Source organism: Lissotriton vulgaris, chromosome 2_2 (genome assembly GCF_964263255.1).
Source record: "Lissotriton vulgaris chromosome 2_2, aLisVul1.2, whole genome shotgun sequence".
NCBI lineage: Eukaryota > Metazoa > Chordata > Amphibia > Caudata > Salamandridae > Lissotriton > Lissotriton vulgaris.
In genome coordinates, this window is record NC_141688.1 from 318,111,196 (window position 1) to 318,128,321 (window position 17,126).

A 17,126-nucleotide genomic window follows, 5' to 3' on the forward strand; every position below is an offset into this window, starting at 1 on the left:
CGTTGGCCCCAAAGAGCTACTGAGGACTGGGCAGGAGCCCTAAGAAACGTTAACCCCTGAGCAGGGGAAAGGTTGTTCTACTGTGGTGGCCTGATCGTTAAGGGAATTGTCATACTTCGCTCCTGAGAGTCATGTCCTGCCTATTATGACCAAAAGAAATGCTCATATCTAAGTGTTGAATTGCTTTATTCCAGCCTGATGAAACGCACTGTATTTGCTGATAAATGTCTTATTTTTGCAGCTAGGAAATGTTTACCCTCCAGTAGTGACTGCTGCTTAGCAATGAGATGTTATTTAAAAGTGAGAAAAATTCTTTGCAGGTGCTGACTAGGAGTAAGGCTGTTACCAGGCCTACCGTTATTTAATATTTACATATTTATTGCTGAGAAATGCAGAACCTGTGTTTTAAAGGAACGGCAATGAGTTAATACCGCTGTGATTTTTGACTGCTCTGATTCTAATTCAAGATAAAACTTATTTATTTGAATCAAGCATTCTGGTGTGGACTCAGTCCTTGTGTGCACTTATTGTCTCAGTGGATGAGTGTGTTGTGTAGTCACTTTACACCTAAGCTTCAGGTGCATGCCGGCTTGGTCCAAGCTACCCCCCGGGGACCTGGCGAACCCAGTTCCTACTGGTACCTATGTAGGTGACAGCGACGTCACTTCCGTAGCCGCTCCGCGGAACCAAACAAAGCCACCAGACGGCATGCTGGGGTACTGCTCACGTAAAAGTTTCTGGATCCAGTCTGATGCCTGGGAAATTCATAGGTGAGGAATCTGCAGCTAGAAGTCTATCAAATAGGTCGTTGCCCAATCTGTCCAGTCGGAATTCCTGGTTTGAGTCCATTCACAGCGCATCTCCTATTGATATTGCTTTGGCATCTATTCAAAAGTATGTGGATTACAGTTTTGTTGAAAACTGACTTGTTGCGTCTTTGTGATATAATATAGGTCTGGACCGAACCAATGACAGCTGGAGGTGAATACCAGCAGTAGGTCCAGGGCTGGCAGAATTGGCATAGATGGTTCTGGAGTGGATCTTGGGGCCGGAGTGGAAGCATGGACTGGTATTGGAACGTGCCTGGAGTCCAGCTGGGTCTCCACGCAGCTCTGTGGGCCTTGAAGCACGCAAGAGGAGCTGAAAACTCCAGAAGGAGCTGCAGCATGGCCTCCTTGAAGGCTGCAATGTGCTGCAGGGTCAATGATGGCCTTGGAAATTCGGGTCATGCCAGGACCAACTGTGGGAGATCAGAGTTGAAAAATGTTTGTAGAGTACAACCCATTGAATGATGCCCTTGCACATTTATAGGATTTCAAGTGGTGGGGTAGGGCAAAGTCCCATGAGGCCTTCTTGCACATATTCGACAGACTTACTGAAAGGCTTAGAGTGGGATTGGGGCTCCTGTTCCAGCACCCACTCTTGGAATGGAATTGAGAGCAGCAGCACTTTGTAGTGATCTATTCTTTTTAGACGATTACTACTTCTTAAGTTTGCCTCATCTTTAGGTACATGGTCACACAAATTCAAGACCTGCCTTGAGCCCAAGCAATAAAAGCAGACAGTGTGCAGGTCTAGGATCGACAATGCTTCCTGCAGCCACATCCAAGCCTAAATTCTATTTTTTTCAGTCGAGACCCCATATCTGGCGCACACAATATTTTGAAGACAAAAATAAACTCACGTTGGAAATGTAAGTCCAGAACTCATCAACATGGATAGAAAACAATTAACATCAGTGTGCAGGAGTGTTGATTTCATGTGGCTCTGCACTGTCATATCCAGGGGGTAACAGTTCTAGCAGAACCACATGGTGCCTGGAAGTACTGCTGTAAAAATGGTCTGTTTGAAATCTGGGAATATTCTTAGGGTGAAAAATCTTCAGTTAGAAATATTCAGCAGAGCACCAAAGATTAGTAGGTCAGATAGGATAGTGGAATGTAATAAGTTGGTAAGTGACAATGGGGGAAGAGTTACAGATATACTAAAGGTGTATGCAATGGGAGGGTAGCAGACAATATATATAAACATTGACTGCTGGTCATGTTGAGCACAGCAGCATGAAGCATGATCACCGCTTCACAGTATCCAAAAACTGTGTCTTTTGTCATGGGGGAAACACGAGTAAATATCTCTTTTCAGACACTGCTCTCCAGCGCCTGGTCCAATCCGTCTGCATTTGACGCCCGAAGGCGATCCGCACTGATTTCCAGCGCATGTGCATTCTGATAGACCTTCTGAATACCACGCGTGCGCAGTACTTGGATCGCTAGCTCCCTAACGCATGCGCAGTACAACGCGGTAACCGCGCCCTTGCTTACAGGGCAATAGCGGATCTGTGTACCTGAGCATACCCTTATTTGGGCTCATTTCCTTATCTAATCAACCAATTTACCTTACCCAATTAACTATCCCGGTAGTATATAAGGGAAATCCGGCCAGCTCACTCCTCACTTCTTCGGAGCAGCGTTGAGGGGAAGGCAGGCACACTGGCCATGCAGTAACCGTGAGTAGGGTCCACGACAACAAGGAGGAGCGATCTATTCCTTTTACATTGCTTTGACCTTACCATCTTACTATCTAAATCTCAACCTTAATATCCTTTAGGTTACTTGTACAGAGCAGTAAGGAAGGGATCCCCCCCAAAACCACGCTAAGGCTCATGAGGTCTCCTAACCTTGAGCTATAAGTAAGCCAGCTTTTACAAACTCCTCCCTCTCCTCCTAATACCAGACCTGGGAGAATGCAATTTTCAATGTAGTGTTGTGTCTGTGTGCATTGTGTGTCTATCTTTTTTATGTATTCCTATGTCTTTTTTACAGGGTCCTTGAACCTTATTTTTGGTTCTTTGTCACCCTTATATATTTGGATGGCATTGCTCTCTCCACAGCTCCAGGACATCCGACTGTGATTTTTATTATGTCTTTTTATTTCACAGGTTCTCTTCAACCTGAACTGGGCGCAACTGAGCATATTCATTAAAACATTGATAGGTACATTTCACCTTATCTATTTTTGTAGAATACACTTTGACATCTCATGTGAGTAAGGGGAGGATAATGTGCATATCCTTGTCCTGAAGGAGTCTTTGACTCCGAAACACGTTGACACCCTTTGGTTGATATACCCTAATACGTATATAATCAACCCCATCTTGCACCTTTTTAATAATACCAGCCGAGGACATACATTTATTTTTTCCTACGAGCCAGGTATTTTTTAACTCCATTTTTTCACCTCACCTCACTTACTCACTCCTATAACCACACACCCTCACATAGTTCACTACCAAGTGCTCCTACGTATCCGCAAGTCGTAGCACGCCGCATCCCGTAGAGGGGTGTGAAGGCCCCGATGATGAAGCATGACACTAAGGGGCCTGTTGGTGTGTGAGGGGCATTTAAACAACACTGTGTGTTCCCCATCATCTTAGGGACCACGACCACTTCTCTGAGTGGATTCTTTTTTGTTTAATCATATTGTCAAGGGAGACCGAATCCACTTGTCCTTCTCTCTCTCGCCCCCTTCTTAGTTATATTTTTGGTAGCAGACAATAGTCACAGTATACATCATAACTTTGCAGCAGAGTTAGAGTCCGTTTGGAGAAGTTACACAAGTTAGGCGTAGGCGGGTGCTCACTGCTAAACCACAAGCCAAGTGTGGCAAGACTTGTATAGATTTTGGCAGTGTTAAAGATGCGCCAAGAAAACAAACCGTTAAGCTTTGGTTACAAGGGCTGTAGTTAATGCAAACTTTATTTACAAAAAATAACACTTAAATTAGTTATTTCATGCCATTCGATTCCAAAGAGAACCAACATGTCTAGGGTTACAGTACGTCTCAAAGTTTAAAAAAAGAAAACAAAAAAGCAAGATCAGCAGAAGGACGCTGAAGAAATAAGAACCATGAAAAAATAATTTACAACGCTTTTAAAAACAAAACGGATGAGATATTAAAAGAAGGAGAAAAGACAGATTTGACAGTCTGTACACAAACATACATTGATAGCCTCTTTGAGAAAGCTCAAAAAGAAGAATATTTACATAAACTTGTGCCACAATAAACTTGACTTCTCGCAGAACCCACAGTTTTCTACATAAACCAGTTTGTTTACAGCAGGCTGACGGGGCCAAGGACTATGAAGGTTGCTAGTCGAGTACATGATGAGACCGCAGAGCAGCACGAGAACCCCTAGAGGTCAGATTTCATTTGCGACTGCTTTTGATTTTTTCCAGTCTCTTTTTCAATTCATCAATGTTTGTTGCAGTGGAAGCAGCAGTGCTAGTGACCCCAGTAGAGAGGGTCTGGTTAGAGTCCAGGTCCAAATGCTGATACGGATCCCTAGATTCACGCAGTTGCGAAAGTTTACTTTGAAGCATGTCAGTGGAGGAAGCAACAGCAGGAACGGAGGTTTTCGAAAGCAGGGTGGAAACAGGTGGCCGGTCTTCCTGTGAGGGCAAGAAATTAAGCAACTTTGTAAAATGACTATTTTTAACAACAGAAGAGATAGGTAGCAGAAATCCACAAGAACCCTGGCCCCCTTTAACTCCTGTTTAGTTCTAAGAAATTGCATAGCTCAGAATGCAGACAGAAAAGAATTGTCCTAAAGGAGTCGAACCATACTGGGAAGAATCAGCTTCCTTTGGGCAACAGAACAGAACTGGTACCAGAACACTGTATGCCAACTCATCTGTGTGAATCGAGATTAATCCGAGTCCACAAATCCTGAATGGTGCAGTTCACTAGACTGCCAATGCTCAGCTAGACCATGGTGCAGCTCTTTAGATGGGGGCCCGCCGAGGAGCAGAATACATCGGTTGATAAAGTATCTAAGGTTAACAACTCTTCTTACATTAAAAGTCCAACTTTACTTTAATATCATTTACACGCTAAGTGGAGACGGGAACTGGCCCAGAGAATACTTGGAAGAGCTGCCATCAAATAAAGCTTTTCAATCTTTCAGCAATAGTTGCCTATGTGGAATACGTTTCTGTTTGAGTTATGAAATATCTATTTATTAAATGTAAACTAAACACATATTCGTATTTTGACCTCTCATCAGCAGACGTGTTGGTGCCTGGAGGAAATCTACCAAAACAAACAAGTGTAGCAAGACTATGCAAGTTCAGAAAGCGACTCAAGCTCAGAGTCCGCTAGCAAAGGATTATTACAAAAGGAAAAAAGAAACACTTAGCAACAGAGACATCTATATTTCTAGGAAGAGCAGCAGCAGGATCCAGGCTAGTACGTGAATCCAAAAAATTAAGACAGCTGCTTGGGCACATGTTTGTAGCAAGGAAACATTCAAAATATTATGTGTGTATGTTACAAGGGAGACGCTGGTAATATTACTTTCAGAATCCTCACCTGCCTAATGCTTTGCAGGTAGAGCAAAAAGGTTCACCACAAGAATCCCTCACCCCCCCAAACTCGTTCGTATTGCCATGTAACAGGTACGAAATTCAGGGATCAGTTCAGCTCTCTGCAGTGCCCTAGCAATGTGATACCTTTGCATTGTCAAGACCACAGCGTTGACGAAGGATCTTCAACTTCTCCAGATAAACCGAAGGCCCCAGCTCTTCGCCATTACTATTGGACATGTGTGTCACAGTGCTGGTAGATGTAGGGGCACAAGTCACCTCTGCCAAATGAGAAGAAATTGCTAAAGAAAAAAAAGAATGTATTAACAGTTACATTATCTTGAAATTATTGTGGGTTACTGAATACACCAAAGGTCCCTTAGTTGGAAGGCATGCAGTTAGCAGCAAGAAGCAACAGCGCCTCGAGACCCTCACAGGTGAAGCAGCCGCACTATACAAATCCTGAATGATTTATTGAACAAGATGAACAGTTATGCTGTTTGATTCAATGACAGTCCTGGCCTGGAAACATCACATACCACACTGCATGAACACCAAACTCCATTCGATTAACAAACCTTTCAGCATCCAGTGCTTAGATTGAATTAGGTGACATTTGCATGGAGAAAAGAACTGGCACACCGGATTTCTAGTCAATTTCCTTGACTAGGACAACAAATGTGATAATCGTGAAGGAGGAATGAGGAGAAGGCCCTAACCTTTATTAAAGCTTTTCCTGCAGATGACTTGTCCACAGCGAGATTCTTGGTTATCACGTGCATAGCAAATTGAAAGCAACCTGCCCAAAACAGTGCTGTTCCAAATATCAACTTGGCCTAACTTAAAAGTCCGGCAGGCAGAGAAACCAATTTGCACACCAACCACATATTAGAGTTTGGGAGGGGGAGGATTGGCAGGAAGACAGACTATCAAAACAAAGGAACAAGGAAACAAGATGGTCGCCTGGTAGGAGCTCTGGTCCGGAGCTCCTAGTGCTTGGGATCCCTTTCCTGGAATTATCCCTGATAGCACGCACCACCTTCGGCGAGAAAAACAAGTAACTGGATCGTAACAAGCAAGTGGACTGAATTCAAGTAACTGGATTTTAAAAGTAACTGGAATATCGCTGTAAAACACGTACCTGCAGCAGTGGCGGATTGGACCCCTGCAGCCTCGGCGGAGCCCAGGACGGCCGGAGTTGAGCCGAGTTGAGTGCCTGACTTGAGACCCGCCTGAAGATCACCATCGCTTGCAACGGACCTGAACCTGAGCCCGGAACCATGCTGGGGATGCCTGGGAGGCTCCTGATGGACGACTGCATCCCGCTGCCCTCTTGAGTGCGGAGGTGCCCTGCTTGCCTGCAATCACCGCCTGCAGCTCACCGGTCACTGGAGCTGCCGGGGCGGTGGACAAGCGGACGGGAGTTGGCGCTGACCGATCCGGCGCAGGTAACGGAGGGCGTCCGGCGGGAGGCTTCCCTCCCCCCCCCCTCCCGGTGGATCAACGAGAACGGAGCAATCGACATCTAGAGCGGCTCTGGTGTGCCCTGTTGTGGTGTGTTTTGGGCAACGTTCCGGTGGGAGGCTCTCCCCCCCCCCCCCCCCTCCCAGTGGATAAGCGAGCACGGAGCGGTGGGCACCTGGAGCGGCTCCGGTGTGCACTGTTTGTGTGTTTTGGGCAGCGTTCCGGCGGGAGGCTTCCCCCCCTCCCAGTGGATCAGCGAGAACGGAGCGGTGGGCGCCTGGAGCGTCGCACCCCGGTGGCTCACGGAGAGGGTGGCGCCCTGCTGCAGCGGAGGCTTCATCGCCCCCACCCCGCACCACAATCAGTGCCACTGAAGCCGCCGGAGCGGGAGACAAGCGGACGGGAGTTGGTGCGGACCGACCCAGCGCGGGGGATAGAGGGTGTTCCTGAGGTCCCACCCTGAAACCCCCTTTGCCGACACCTACTTCTCACCGGTCAATGGAGCCCTGAACATTGATCTCATCTTCCACACCTCACGCAGAGCTCAATGGAGAAAAGTGTTCCTCACCCTACTCACCGTCTCCACCACCAGGAAAACAGCTCATGGCCTAACTCTCTCCATCACGCCATCCCAACTCTTCCCTGGCAGAATCACCATTACTATCTACAATAACGGGATTGTCCTAATTCAATCCACAGACAAGAACCTGGAACTACTTGACAACTTTTTCCCCGAGTTCAAAGAGCACCTTTCCAAGCTTCGGTCCTCCACCCATAACTCTTCTATCACTATCATTCATGACGTCACAGCCCCCACCCACAACCCTTCTAACCTAGCTCAGCATCAGAACGACACGCACCTCACCTCTACCCCCAGCACCCTAGTCAATCACCCACCTGCTGTTACCAACCCAACATTCCTCAATCACAGTCACAAATCTCTCCCCCCTCACACACTAGTCGCCCCTCTAACACCAACCCTTGGACCCCCACACATACCACTCCCATTCCTCCCTCCCCTGACATCACAACTTCCACCCACAACCCAGCTAACCTAGATCAGCACCAGAACGACACGCATAACGACAAATCCCACCCTTTGTCCCCCCCCCTCTCTGTCCCCACTACCACCCGCTAACGCACAAGTTACTACTTGTGTAACGATATATCTGTAAGAGACATTAGTTAGTGATAGATTCCTTACCTTAGAATATCCCCAGGCGTCAGACTGGATCCGGAAAATTTTGCGTAGCAGTACCCTTGCGCGTCGGTAGGCGTCGTCTGCGGCTCCGCGTCCGTCGTCGGCGCCGTGATGACGTCGGAGTATATAGACGCCGCCTCCGCGTGCTGACGTCAGTTCTTAGCCACAGCTTTTCCGCGCCAGAAGCGCAGAGCCATGACAAAAACTGACACTGGTGCCAAGAAACTAGGGCCCTGAAAGGGGGTGACCTTAACCCTAGATATCGGTTCGCAGAACGGGGAGGATGGGTGGGTCGGTAAGGAATCTATCACTAACTAATGTCTCTTACAGATATATCGTTACACAAGTAGTAACTTGTGCATCTGAAAGAGACACGTTAGTGATAGATTCCTTACCTTAGAATAGATACCCCAGCAATACCATCCCCGTGGTGGTGGGTCTGCGAACCAATATTCACACCAGAAAATCCTGGAGAACGGAACGGCCGAAGTAGCCATCTCTCCAGACTTGACTGTCCAGGCAGTAGTGCCTCGCAAACGTGTGCAAAGAAGCCCACGTAGCAGCCTGGCAAATGTCCTGCAGGGGCACACCTCGGCCCAAGGCAGTCGTAGTGGCCGTGGCTCGAGTGGAATGAGCCCGCAGCCCAACAGGTGGTTCCTTCTTAGCCAAGGAGTAACACGCCTGGATGCACATGATAATCCATCTAGAAATGGTCCTCTTGTGCACCGCTTTCCCTTTCTTAGCGCCCGCGTACCCAACAAAGAGTTGATCATCCACCCGGAACTGGAGTGTGCGATCCAGATAGAATGAGAGCGCACGTTTTGGGTCCAGACGGTGGAGCCTCTCCTCCTCTCTCGAGGGGTGCGGAGGCGGAAAGAAGGTGGGCAATGTGATGGACTGCCCAATGTGGAAGGCCGTGACCACCTTAGGCAAGAAGGAAGGCCTAGTCCTCAAAACAACCTTGTCCGGATGGACTGAAAGGAAAGGAGGCTTACAAGAAAGAGCCTGGAGCTCACTCACTCTCCTGGCAGAGGTGATGGCTACCAGGAATGCAGTCTTCAAAGAAAGAAGGCGAAGCGGACAGTTATGAAGTGGCTCAAAGGGAGCGCACATCAGAAATGTTAGAACCAGATTCAAGTCCCACTGAGGCATCACGAAAGGAACAGGAGGAAAGGTATGAGTGATGCCTTTCAGAAATCTGTTAACTATTGGGGACTTGAACAAAGAAGGTTGGTCAGGCAGCCTCAGAAAGGCTGAAAGAGCCGAAAGATAGCCCTTGATAGTGCCCAGAGCAGAGCCCTGCTGGGCAAGAGAAAGAAGGAAGAGAAGAATCTCAGAGAGAGGGGCATTGAGAGGATCCACAGCCTTTGCTGTGCACCATGCCACAAATCTGTTCCACCTGCTGGCGAATACCGTTTTTGTGGAGGGACGCCTGGCTGCCAGAATGATGTTGCAAACTTCAGGAGGCAAGTCAAATGGCCTCAACTGCCGCCGCTCAATCTCCATGCATGGAGGTGGAGACTGGACAGGTTCGGGTGGAGGACCGTCCCCTGCTGCTGCGACAGAAGGTCCTCCTGAAGAGGCAGACGAACCGGGGGATCGACTGACATACTGAGTAGCTCTGGATACCGGCCTTCGTGCCCAGTACGGAGCCACAAGGATGACTTGGGCCCGGTCGTGCTTGATCTTCTTCAGCACTCTGGGCAGAAGTGGTATAGGCGGAAAGGCGTACAACAGACCGCAGCTCCACTCGCGACGAAAAGCGTCTCCGAGCGAGTGCCGCCTTGGAAATTCCAACGCGCAGAACTGATGACATTGCGCGTTCTCTTCGGTGGCGAATAGATCTAACCAAGGCTCTCCCCAACGCAGAAAGAGGCCTTGCGCCACGTCCGAGTTCAGACGCCATTCGTGATCCATCGAGCACCGACGGCTGAGTTCGTCCGCCCTGGCGTTCAGAGAACCTGCCAGGTGTTGAACCACCAGAGTCACGCCCTGATGTTCCAGCCACTGCCAGAGGCGCAGAGCCTCCTAGCAGAGGGTCCACGACCCCACACCGCCCTGTTTGTTGCAGTACCACATGGCGGTGGTGTTGTCCGTGAACACCTGCACTGCACTCCCTCGGACAGACGGGAGGAATGCTTTCAGTGCCAGACGAATCGCCCGCAGCTCCAACAGATTGGTCTCCGGCGGAATCCCGGCTCCATATCAGAGTCCTCTGATCTCCGCCTCTCCCAAGTGGCCACCCCAGCCCTGGAGGGAAGCGTCCGTCACAACTACGTGCTCCGGTTGGGGAAGGGAGAGGGATCTGCCGTTGACCCAATCGCGGTCCGTGAGCCACCACTGCAGCTGTCTCGCAGTGCCCTCCGAGATCAGGACATGGTCGGAAAGGTTGCCCCGGTGCTGGGCCCACTGAAACTTCAGGTCCCACTGCAGAGCCCGCATCCGCCACCGTGCGTGATGCACCAGAAGGATGCAGGAGGCCATCAGCCCCAGAAGCCGCAGCGTCAACCTGACCGAAACCCGGGATAACGGCCCGAAGACCGGGATCAGGGCCTGAATATCCCGGACCCGCTGTTCGGGCGGGTAAACCCGAAACTGCGCCGAGTCGAGAACCGCTCCGATGAAAAGGAGCTTCTGAGAGGGGCACAGGTGTGACTTCGGCACATTGATGGAAAATCCCAGCCTGTGCAGGAGATCCTCCGTAGTCTGGAGGTGGGTGACGACTGCCTGGGGCGAGCCCGCCTTCAACAACCAGTCGTCTAGGTAGGGGAAGACTGAAACCCCTAACCTGCGCAGGTGAGCTGCGACCACCGCCATCACCTTCGTGAACACCCGTGGGGCGCTGGTAAGGCCGAAGGGGAGCACGGTAAACTGAAAGTGCTCGTGGCCTACCGTGAACCGCAGGTAACGCCGGTGGGCCGGCAGGACGGGGATGTGGAAATACGCATCCTGCAAGTCCAACGCTACCATCCAGTCTCCCGGGTCTAGGGCAGTCAAGACCTGAGCCAGTGTCAGCATTTTGAACTTCTCCTTCCGGAGGAAGCCGTTGACGCTCCTCAGATCCAAGATAGGGCGTAGGCCCCCTTTGCCCTTCTTGGGTACCAGGAAGTAGTGGGAGTAGCAACCACGTCCTACTTCTGGCCCAGGAACGCGCTCGATGGCCCCCTTGGCCAAGAGGGCCGAAACTTCCTCCTGCAGGAGCCGCAAATGATCCCCCGATACGCGGTGGTGTTGCGGTGGCATGGCTTGAGGGGTCGTATCGAAGGGGAGGGAGTAGCCCCTCCGGACGATCTGCAGCACCCACCTGTCCGAAGTGACTGCGCGCCAGTGAGAGTGGTGATGGCGAACCCTGCCTCCCACTGGCGTCACATGGGCCGAGAAGCACGGACTAGGAGGGTTTAGAGGCGGATGCTGCGGGGGCAGGTGTGGACTGGCTCCGCTTGCCTCCCCTACCGCCTCCACGGCGGTTTCCACGGCCGCCGCCGCCGCGCTGGACGACAGTTTGCGGCGAGTGGCTGGCGGCACGCGTGGGGACGCCCCTTCCGTGGCCACGAAAGGAGCGAAAAGCAGCCACTTGCTGGCGCGGGGCCGAGAGGCCCAAGGACTTGGCCGTAGCCCTGGAGTCCTTAAAGCGCTCGAGCGCGTGGTCTGCCTTGTCGCAAAAGAGGCGACGGCCATCGAACGGCATGTCCATGAGTGTATTCTGGACATCAGCCGAGAAGTTGGCGGACCTAAGCCAGGCGTGGCGTCGAATCGCCACCGTCGTAGCCATCGCTCTGCCCAGCGAGTCAGTGGTGTCCAGTCCGCACCTGATCGAATATTTCGCTGCGTTCCGGCCCTCCACAAGGGCTTGGCCGAGTTTGGCCCGTACCTCCAACGGGCACTCTGGCAGCTATTCCGCCACCGTTTCCCATATAGAATGGGTGTAACGGCCCAAGAGGCAAGCGGTGTTGGAAGACCGCAGTCCACAGCTAAGGGACGAGAAGACCTTTTTGCCAAAGGCCTCGTACCTCTTGGATTCCCGATCAGGGGGTGCTGACGGGAAGGCGGTCTGGGAGTTAGAGGCCTGGATAACCAGACTCTCGGGGGTGGGGTGGGTGGACAGGAAACATGGGTCGCCCGGAGCCGGGCGGTGGCGTCTGGCCACGTTCCTATCTACAGGCGAACCTGTAGCGGGCCTGGACCAAGTGCCCAACAGAACGTCCGACAAGGCCTCATTAAACGGCAGCATTGGCTCCATGGAGCATGACTGCGGCTTAAGGACCTCAGTGAGGAGATTAGTCCTCACGGCCGCGACGGGGAGCTCAAGGCCCAAGGCCTTAGCAGCCCTCATCAACACCACACTATATGTAGCGCCCTCCTCCGAAGCCACGGAAGGAGGAGAGACGAATCCAGTGTCTGGAGAGGTGTCCAGGCCACTGGCCTCCCCAAGGTCTCCTGTCCAGTCCATGCTAGACTGACAATCCCTTGTCAGAGGGTCCTCAGACCCCTCCCAATCCTCCTCATCCCCCATCTCCTGAGACTTAGGGTCGTCAGTGAATGAGGATGGGTCATAGGGATGGAAATCCCCGACCGGCGTCGAGATCGGCGCCGACTGGCCCCGTCCCGACGCCGGAACCCATAGAGAGGAGGAATTGGGGACGGCGTCGGCCGGGACCGACGCCGGCGGGGACACCACACGGACCGACCCTGGGGGGGGGGTCGTAAGGTCCACCGGGGACGCTCCATCGCCCGACGAGGGCCGAACGGCACCCTGCGGCGTCGGACCCGAAGGCACCGACGACGCCGGGACCGCCGAACCCTGCGGCGCCGAGCCCGAGGGCAGCGGCGGCGTCGGGATCGCAGAGCCCTGAGGCGCCGGCGTCGAGGCCGAAGCACCCGACGGCGTCGGGGTTGTACCCGACCCACTAGGGCCCCCAGACGGATTCACTGGGCTCGAAGGCGCCGCGGAACCAGTCGGGGAAGAAAGGGACCTCATGGCCATGAGGAAGCGCTCTATCTCCCCCGGCGTCGCGTTCAGCCCAGGGACCGGGGGTATGGAGCCGAACGCGGCGCCCGCGACTCCTGAGGAGCCGCGTGGGTGGTGTCACCCGAACCCCCGGCCGCATCGCGCGAGCGTCGGAAGAGCGATGATGTCTCTTCGACTTCTTATGCTTCCTACCTGACGACTTGGATCCGGAGGAGTGGCGCAGAATCCCGGAGCTGTGACGGCTCCGCCCCCTCGACCTGTCCCTCGACCTCCCGTGGGACCGGGACCGGGACCTCACTTGGCGCGGGGCCGACTGGCGGATCTCGAGTCGCCTGCGGGACCGCTCCCGCCTGGCCTTCCTCGAGAGGGCCCGACAGTCGGAGCAGGCCTCGTCGTCATGGTCGACGCCCAAACACGTCAGGCAGTCGGTGCGGATCCGTAACCGACATGAGCCGCTCGCAACCGCTGCAGTGCTTGAAGCCGGGCATCCCTAACAGCACCGTCGGAGTCGTGAAGACTTCGAAAGAGATCAAAAAGATCCAAAAGTTAGTCAAAAAATGACCAGGGAACTGCTTTTTCCAGATCTGCGCTGGCTGGCGCGGAAAAAAGAAGAACTGACGTCAGCACGCGGAGGCGGCGTCTATATACTCCGACGACGTCATCACGGCGCCCACGACGCCGACGACGGACGCGGAGCCGCAGACAACGCCTACCGACGCGCAAGGGTACTGCTACGCAAAATTTTCCGGATCCAGTCTGACGCCTGGGGATATTCTAAGGTAAGGAATCTATCACTAACGTGTCTCTTTCAGATTAACCAAGCAGAGCGCACCACATCTACTATTATAACACCCCCTCCCCACGACAGGACCATTTCCAACCCCATTTCCCCCCCCCACTCTCAGCCCTCACTACCCTTCAGGCTCCCCCATCACCACCATTATACACTCCACTTCCATCCCGCTCTCTCCGCCTGCCACCAATTCCCTCCTCTACGCCACCAACCTCTTCTGTACTTCATCCACGCCCATTGCCCCTATACCCTCTCTCCTCCCTAACACCAACCCGCACGCCGACACTGCGGAGCCCTGCATGAAAACCAACCCATCCCCCCACCCGCACGATAATTACCTAGTCAGCCACTCACCCATGACTTCCAACCCCAGCACTAACACTTATCCCACGCTGGACAAGATGATGTCCTCCCTCCTCCAACTCAAAGAAGACATTCACACCATCAAAGAAGAAATTCACAGCCTCAAAGAACTACTCATCACACCCCCTAGAAACACCTAACCCACCACCACCACCCCTCTCAACTTGCTCTCCACCCGTCCTTATGACGCTCCCAAGTTACATCCCTCACACAGGACTGCGATCGATGCCCACAACTGCAACAACGGCACCCGCCGCCCATACTGGACCGCGATCCCTGCCCACAATCGCAACAACCGCCCCAGTCGCACATGCAACCTTCTTTCGGATCTCGACACGCTCACCCTCCTCCGCTCCTACGACCCAACTCCCCTAAACCACACAACTGCCTCGCACCTGCCCATTCCCACGATACACTCAAATCCCCGTAGACCCTCCACACTAAACAACAGAATCTCCGTCCCGAACAACATTAGAAAAGTCCCCCTCTCTCTAGTACCCTCTACCTCCCCCGACACACCCAGTCTCAAATGCACTCTCCTAAACTGCAGATCGGCTGCTAGACACTCCTCCGCCATCGCCGATCTCATCCTAACATTGGACCTTGACCTAATCATCTTGACTGAAACCTGGCTAACCGAATCTTCTTCACCTATAATGGACATTCTGGTTCCCCCCAACTACCACATCATTAGGCTTGACAGGTCTGGCAAGATAGGTGGTGGAGGAGTGGAGTGGAGAAGTGTGGCTCACTGGTTAGAGCAGGCAGACCCTGAAGCAGAGGTCAGACCCGGGGACCAGGGTTCAATTCCCGACGCGGCAGGGTCTTGAGCTCAAATGTCCATGGACTCGATAATTCTCGCTTCGGTGCCTGACCTAATCATGGGTTCACACTCTGCAACTCTGGGCATTAAGCTTGCTTAATCTCCACAACGCCCCCCCCGCGGCGGGATGCCTGGCTTTCACCTTGGGGATGCCCTGTAGGGGCTATCTCACAAGGAAAAGCCAGGACGGGTTGCCAAGGCAAGCGCGGAGATACCCCTTCGGGGGTCGATTCAGGTGCTATATAAGAAACATAATAATAATAATAATAATAATAATAATAATAATCACATGCATATACAGGAACAGCCTTTCTGTTCTGAAAGTCTCCGCACCTTCCCTACCCTCCTCAACTTCCTACGAATACATCTGCCTCAATATTATCAGTGAGGTCAAACCGATATGCTCTCTTCACGGCATTTACCACCCACCCAGAGACAACCTCACCTTCCCCCAACAAATCATGGACATGATTTCAACCAACGCCGGACGACAGCTCACCCACATATACCTTGGTGACTTCAACCTCCACTGGAACGATCACAATGATGCGGTGGTAAATAGTCTTAAAAGCTTCTTCAACGCCCTGGACCTCACACAATTATGCAACAGCCCGACCCACGAGAAAGGTTCTAGCCTCGACCTTATCATCGCCAAAGAGGACGCTATTCAACTTGAGTCTATCCAACCCTGTGACTGGTCAGACCATCATATTGTCACATTCCTCATCAATGAAAAAGTCAAACTCAACACGGTTCAATCCTCCAGACCTAAAGTCTGGAAAAGAGACCAGAAAAAAACTCAACCCATACTCCCTACCCCCGAACAGCCGCGACCTCCTGCTCCCTCCTACGGGTGCTACAGATGTCCAATCCTTGACTGACCACTATCTCAACGGCATGACCTCAATAATTAATGAGGCTGCTCCCATGCAGCTAAAAAGAGTCTCCGCTAAAATCTCCAATCCATGGTACGACGGGAGTCTCAATGAAGATAGACGAGCCATGCGTATGGCAGAGCGCACCTGGAGAACAGCTCCCTCTGCACTGCACCTGAAAACCCTGAAGAAAAAGAGAAACGCCTACTTCAGGAAAATAAAGCGCTCAAAAGCAAACTTCTTCAGCCTCCAGCTCGACCAAGCAAAAAACCGTCCAAGAAAACTGTTTGAGCTAATGAGAACACAAGCCAAGGATCAACCCCAACCTCTCAGGACTGTGTGCGAAGCACCCTCCGGTGAAGACTTCGCCTCTTTCTTTACCCAAAAAAAGACAACATAAAGAGTGATCTCCGCACTGACGCAGGCCTCTACACCACACCCAACTGCATAACACCCACCGAACCAAAAAACAATGCAACATGGTCATCCTTTGACACCTACTCCGAAGAAGAAATAGGCAAACTGCTCACCACCTTGAAACCTTCCAATCACCTCACGGATCCCCTTCCTGCTAACGCTGTCAAAGATTTCACCCCATTGCTCCTTCCACTCTGGACTAAAATTATCAACAGCTCGTTCCAAGAAGGGACCATCCCTGACTCCCTCAAAGTTGGACAAGTCACACCCTTACTAAAGAAACCTACTGCCGACCCATCCGACCTAAACAACTACCGCCCCATTACCAATATTCCCACTCTCGCCAAACTATTGGAAAAATGCGCACAACTACAACTGACTAAACACATTGATCAGTTTGATCTCCTCAACGCTCATCAATCAGGCTTCCGAGCAGGACACAGTACTGAAACTGCTAAGACTCACATAATTGACGACACCCTTCAAATCCTAGATCAAAATGATACCTGCCTACTCATCCTTCTTGATCCCCTCAGCATTTGACACTGTTAAACATGAGAATTTACTCGATCTTTTGAACGCAAGAATGGGTCTATCTGGGACTGTTCTCAAGTGGTTCACCTCCTTTTTACACAACAGGTCGCAGAAATTCAAGAGTAACCACCAGTTGTCCCCGCCAATACCTGTTTCGTTAGGCGTTCCCCAAGGATCCTCCCGATCACCAACTTTGTTCAACCTAGTTATGGAACCTCTCACTACCTTGCTACAAGCATCCAATGTACTTTTTCACATGTACGCAGATGACACCCAACTATATCTCAAACTACAATCCCCCAATGACATTTTACTTCTGAACTCAAC

At 51.8% G+C, this 17,126-nt stretch overlaps 1 protein-coding gene across 8 annotated transcripts in view; it reads right to left on the reverse strand.

Annotated features, from left to right (window-relative positions):
- Window positions 1–3,730: 3,730 nt before the first annotated feature.
- CKAP5 (cytoskeleton associated protein 5) overlaps window positions 3,731–17,126 on the reverse strand; it is a 901,993-nt gene continuing 888,597 nt past the window's right edge. For all 8 annotated transcript variants that reach the window (XM_086959680.1, XM_086959676.1, XM_086959682.1 and 5 more), the window contains 2 exons: window positions 5,508–5,662; window positions 3,731–4,448 (listed from right to left, as the gene is read on the reverse strand). In XM_086959680.1, the coding sequence (XP_086815806.1) occupies window positions 4,206–4,448; window positions 5,508–5,662 (398 nt within the window). In that variant the 3' untranslated portion in view covers window positions 3,731–4,205. The remainder of the gene's footprint in view (window positions 4,449–5,507; window positions 5,663–17,126) is intronic.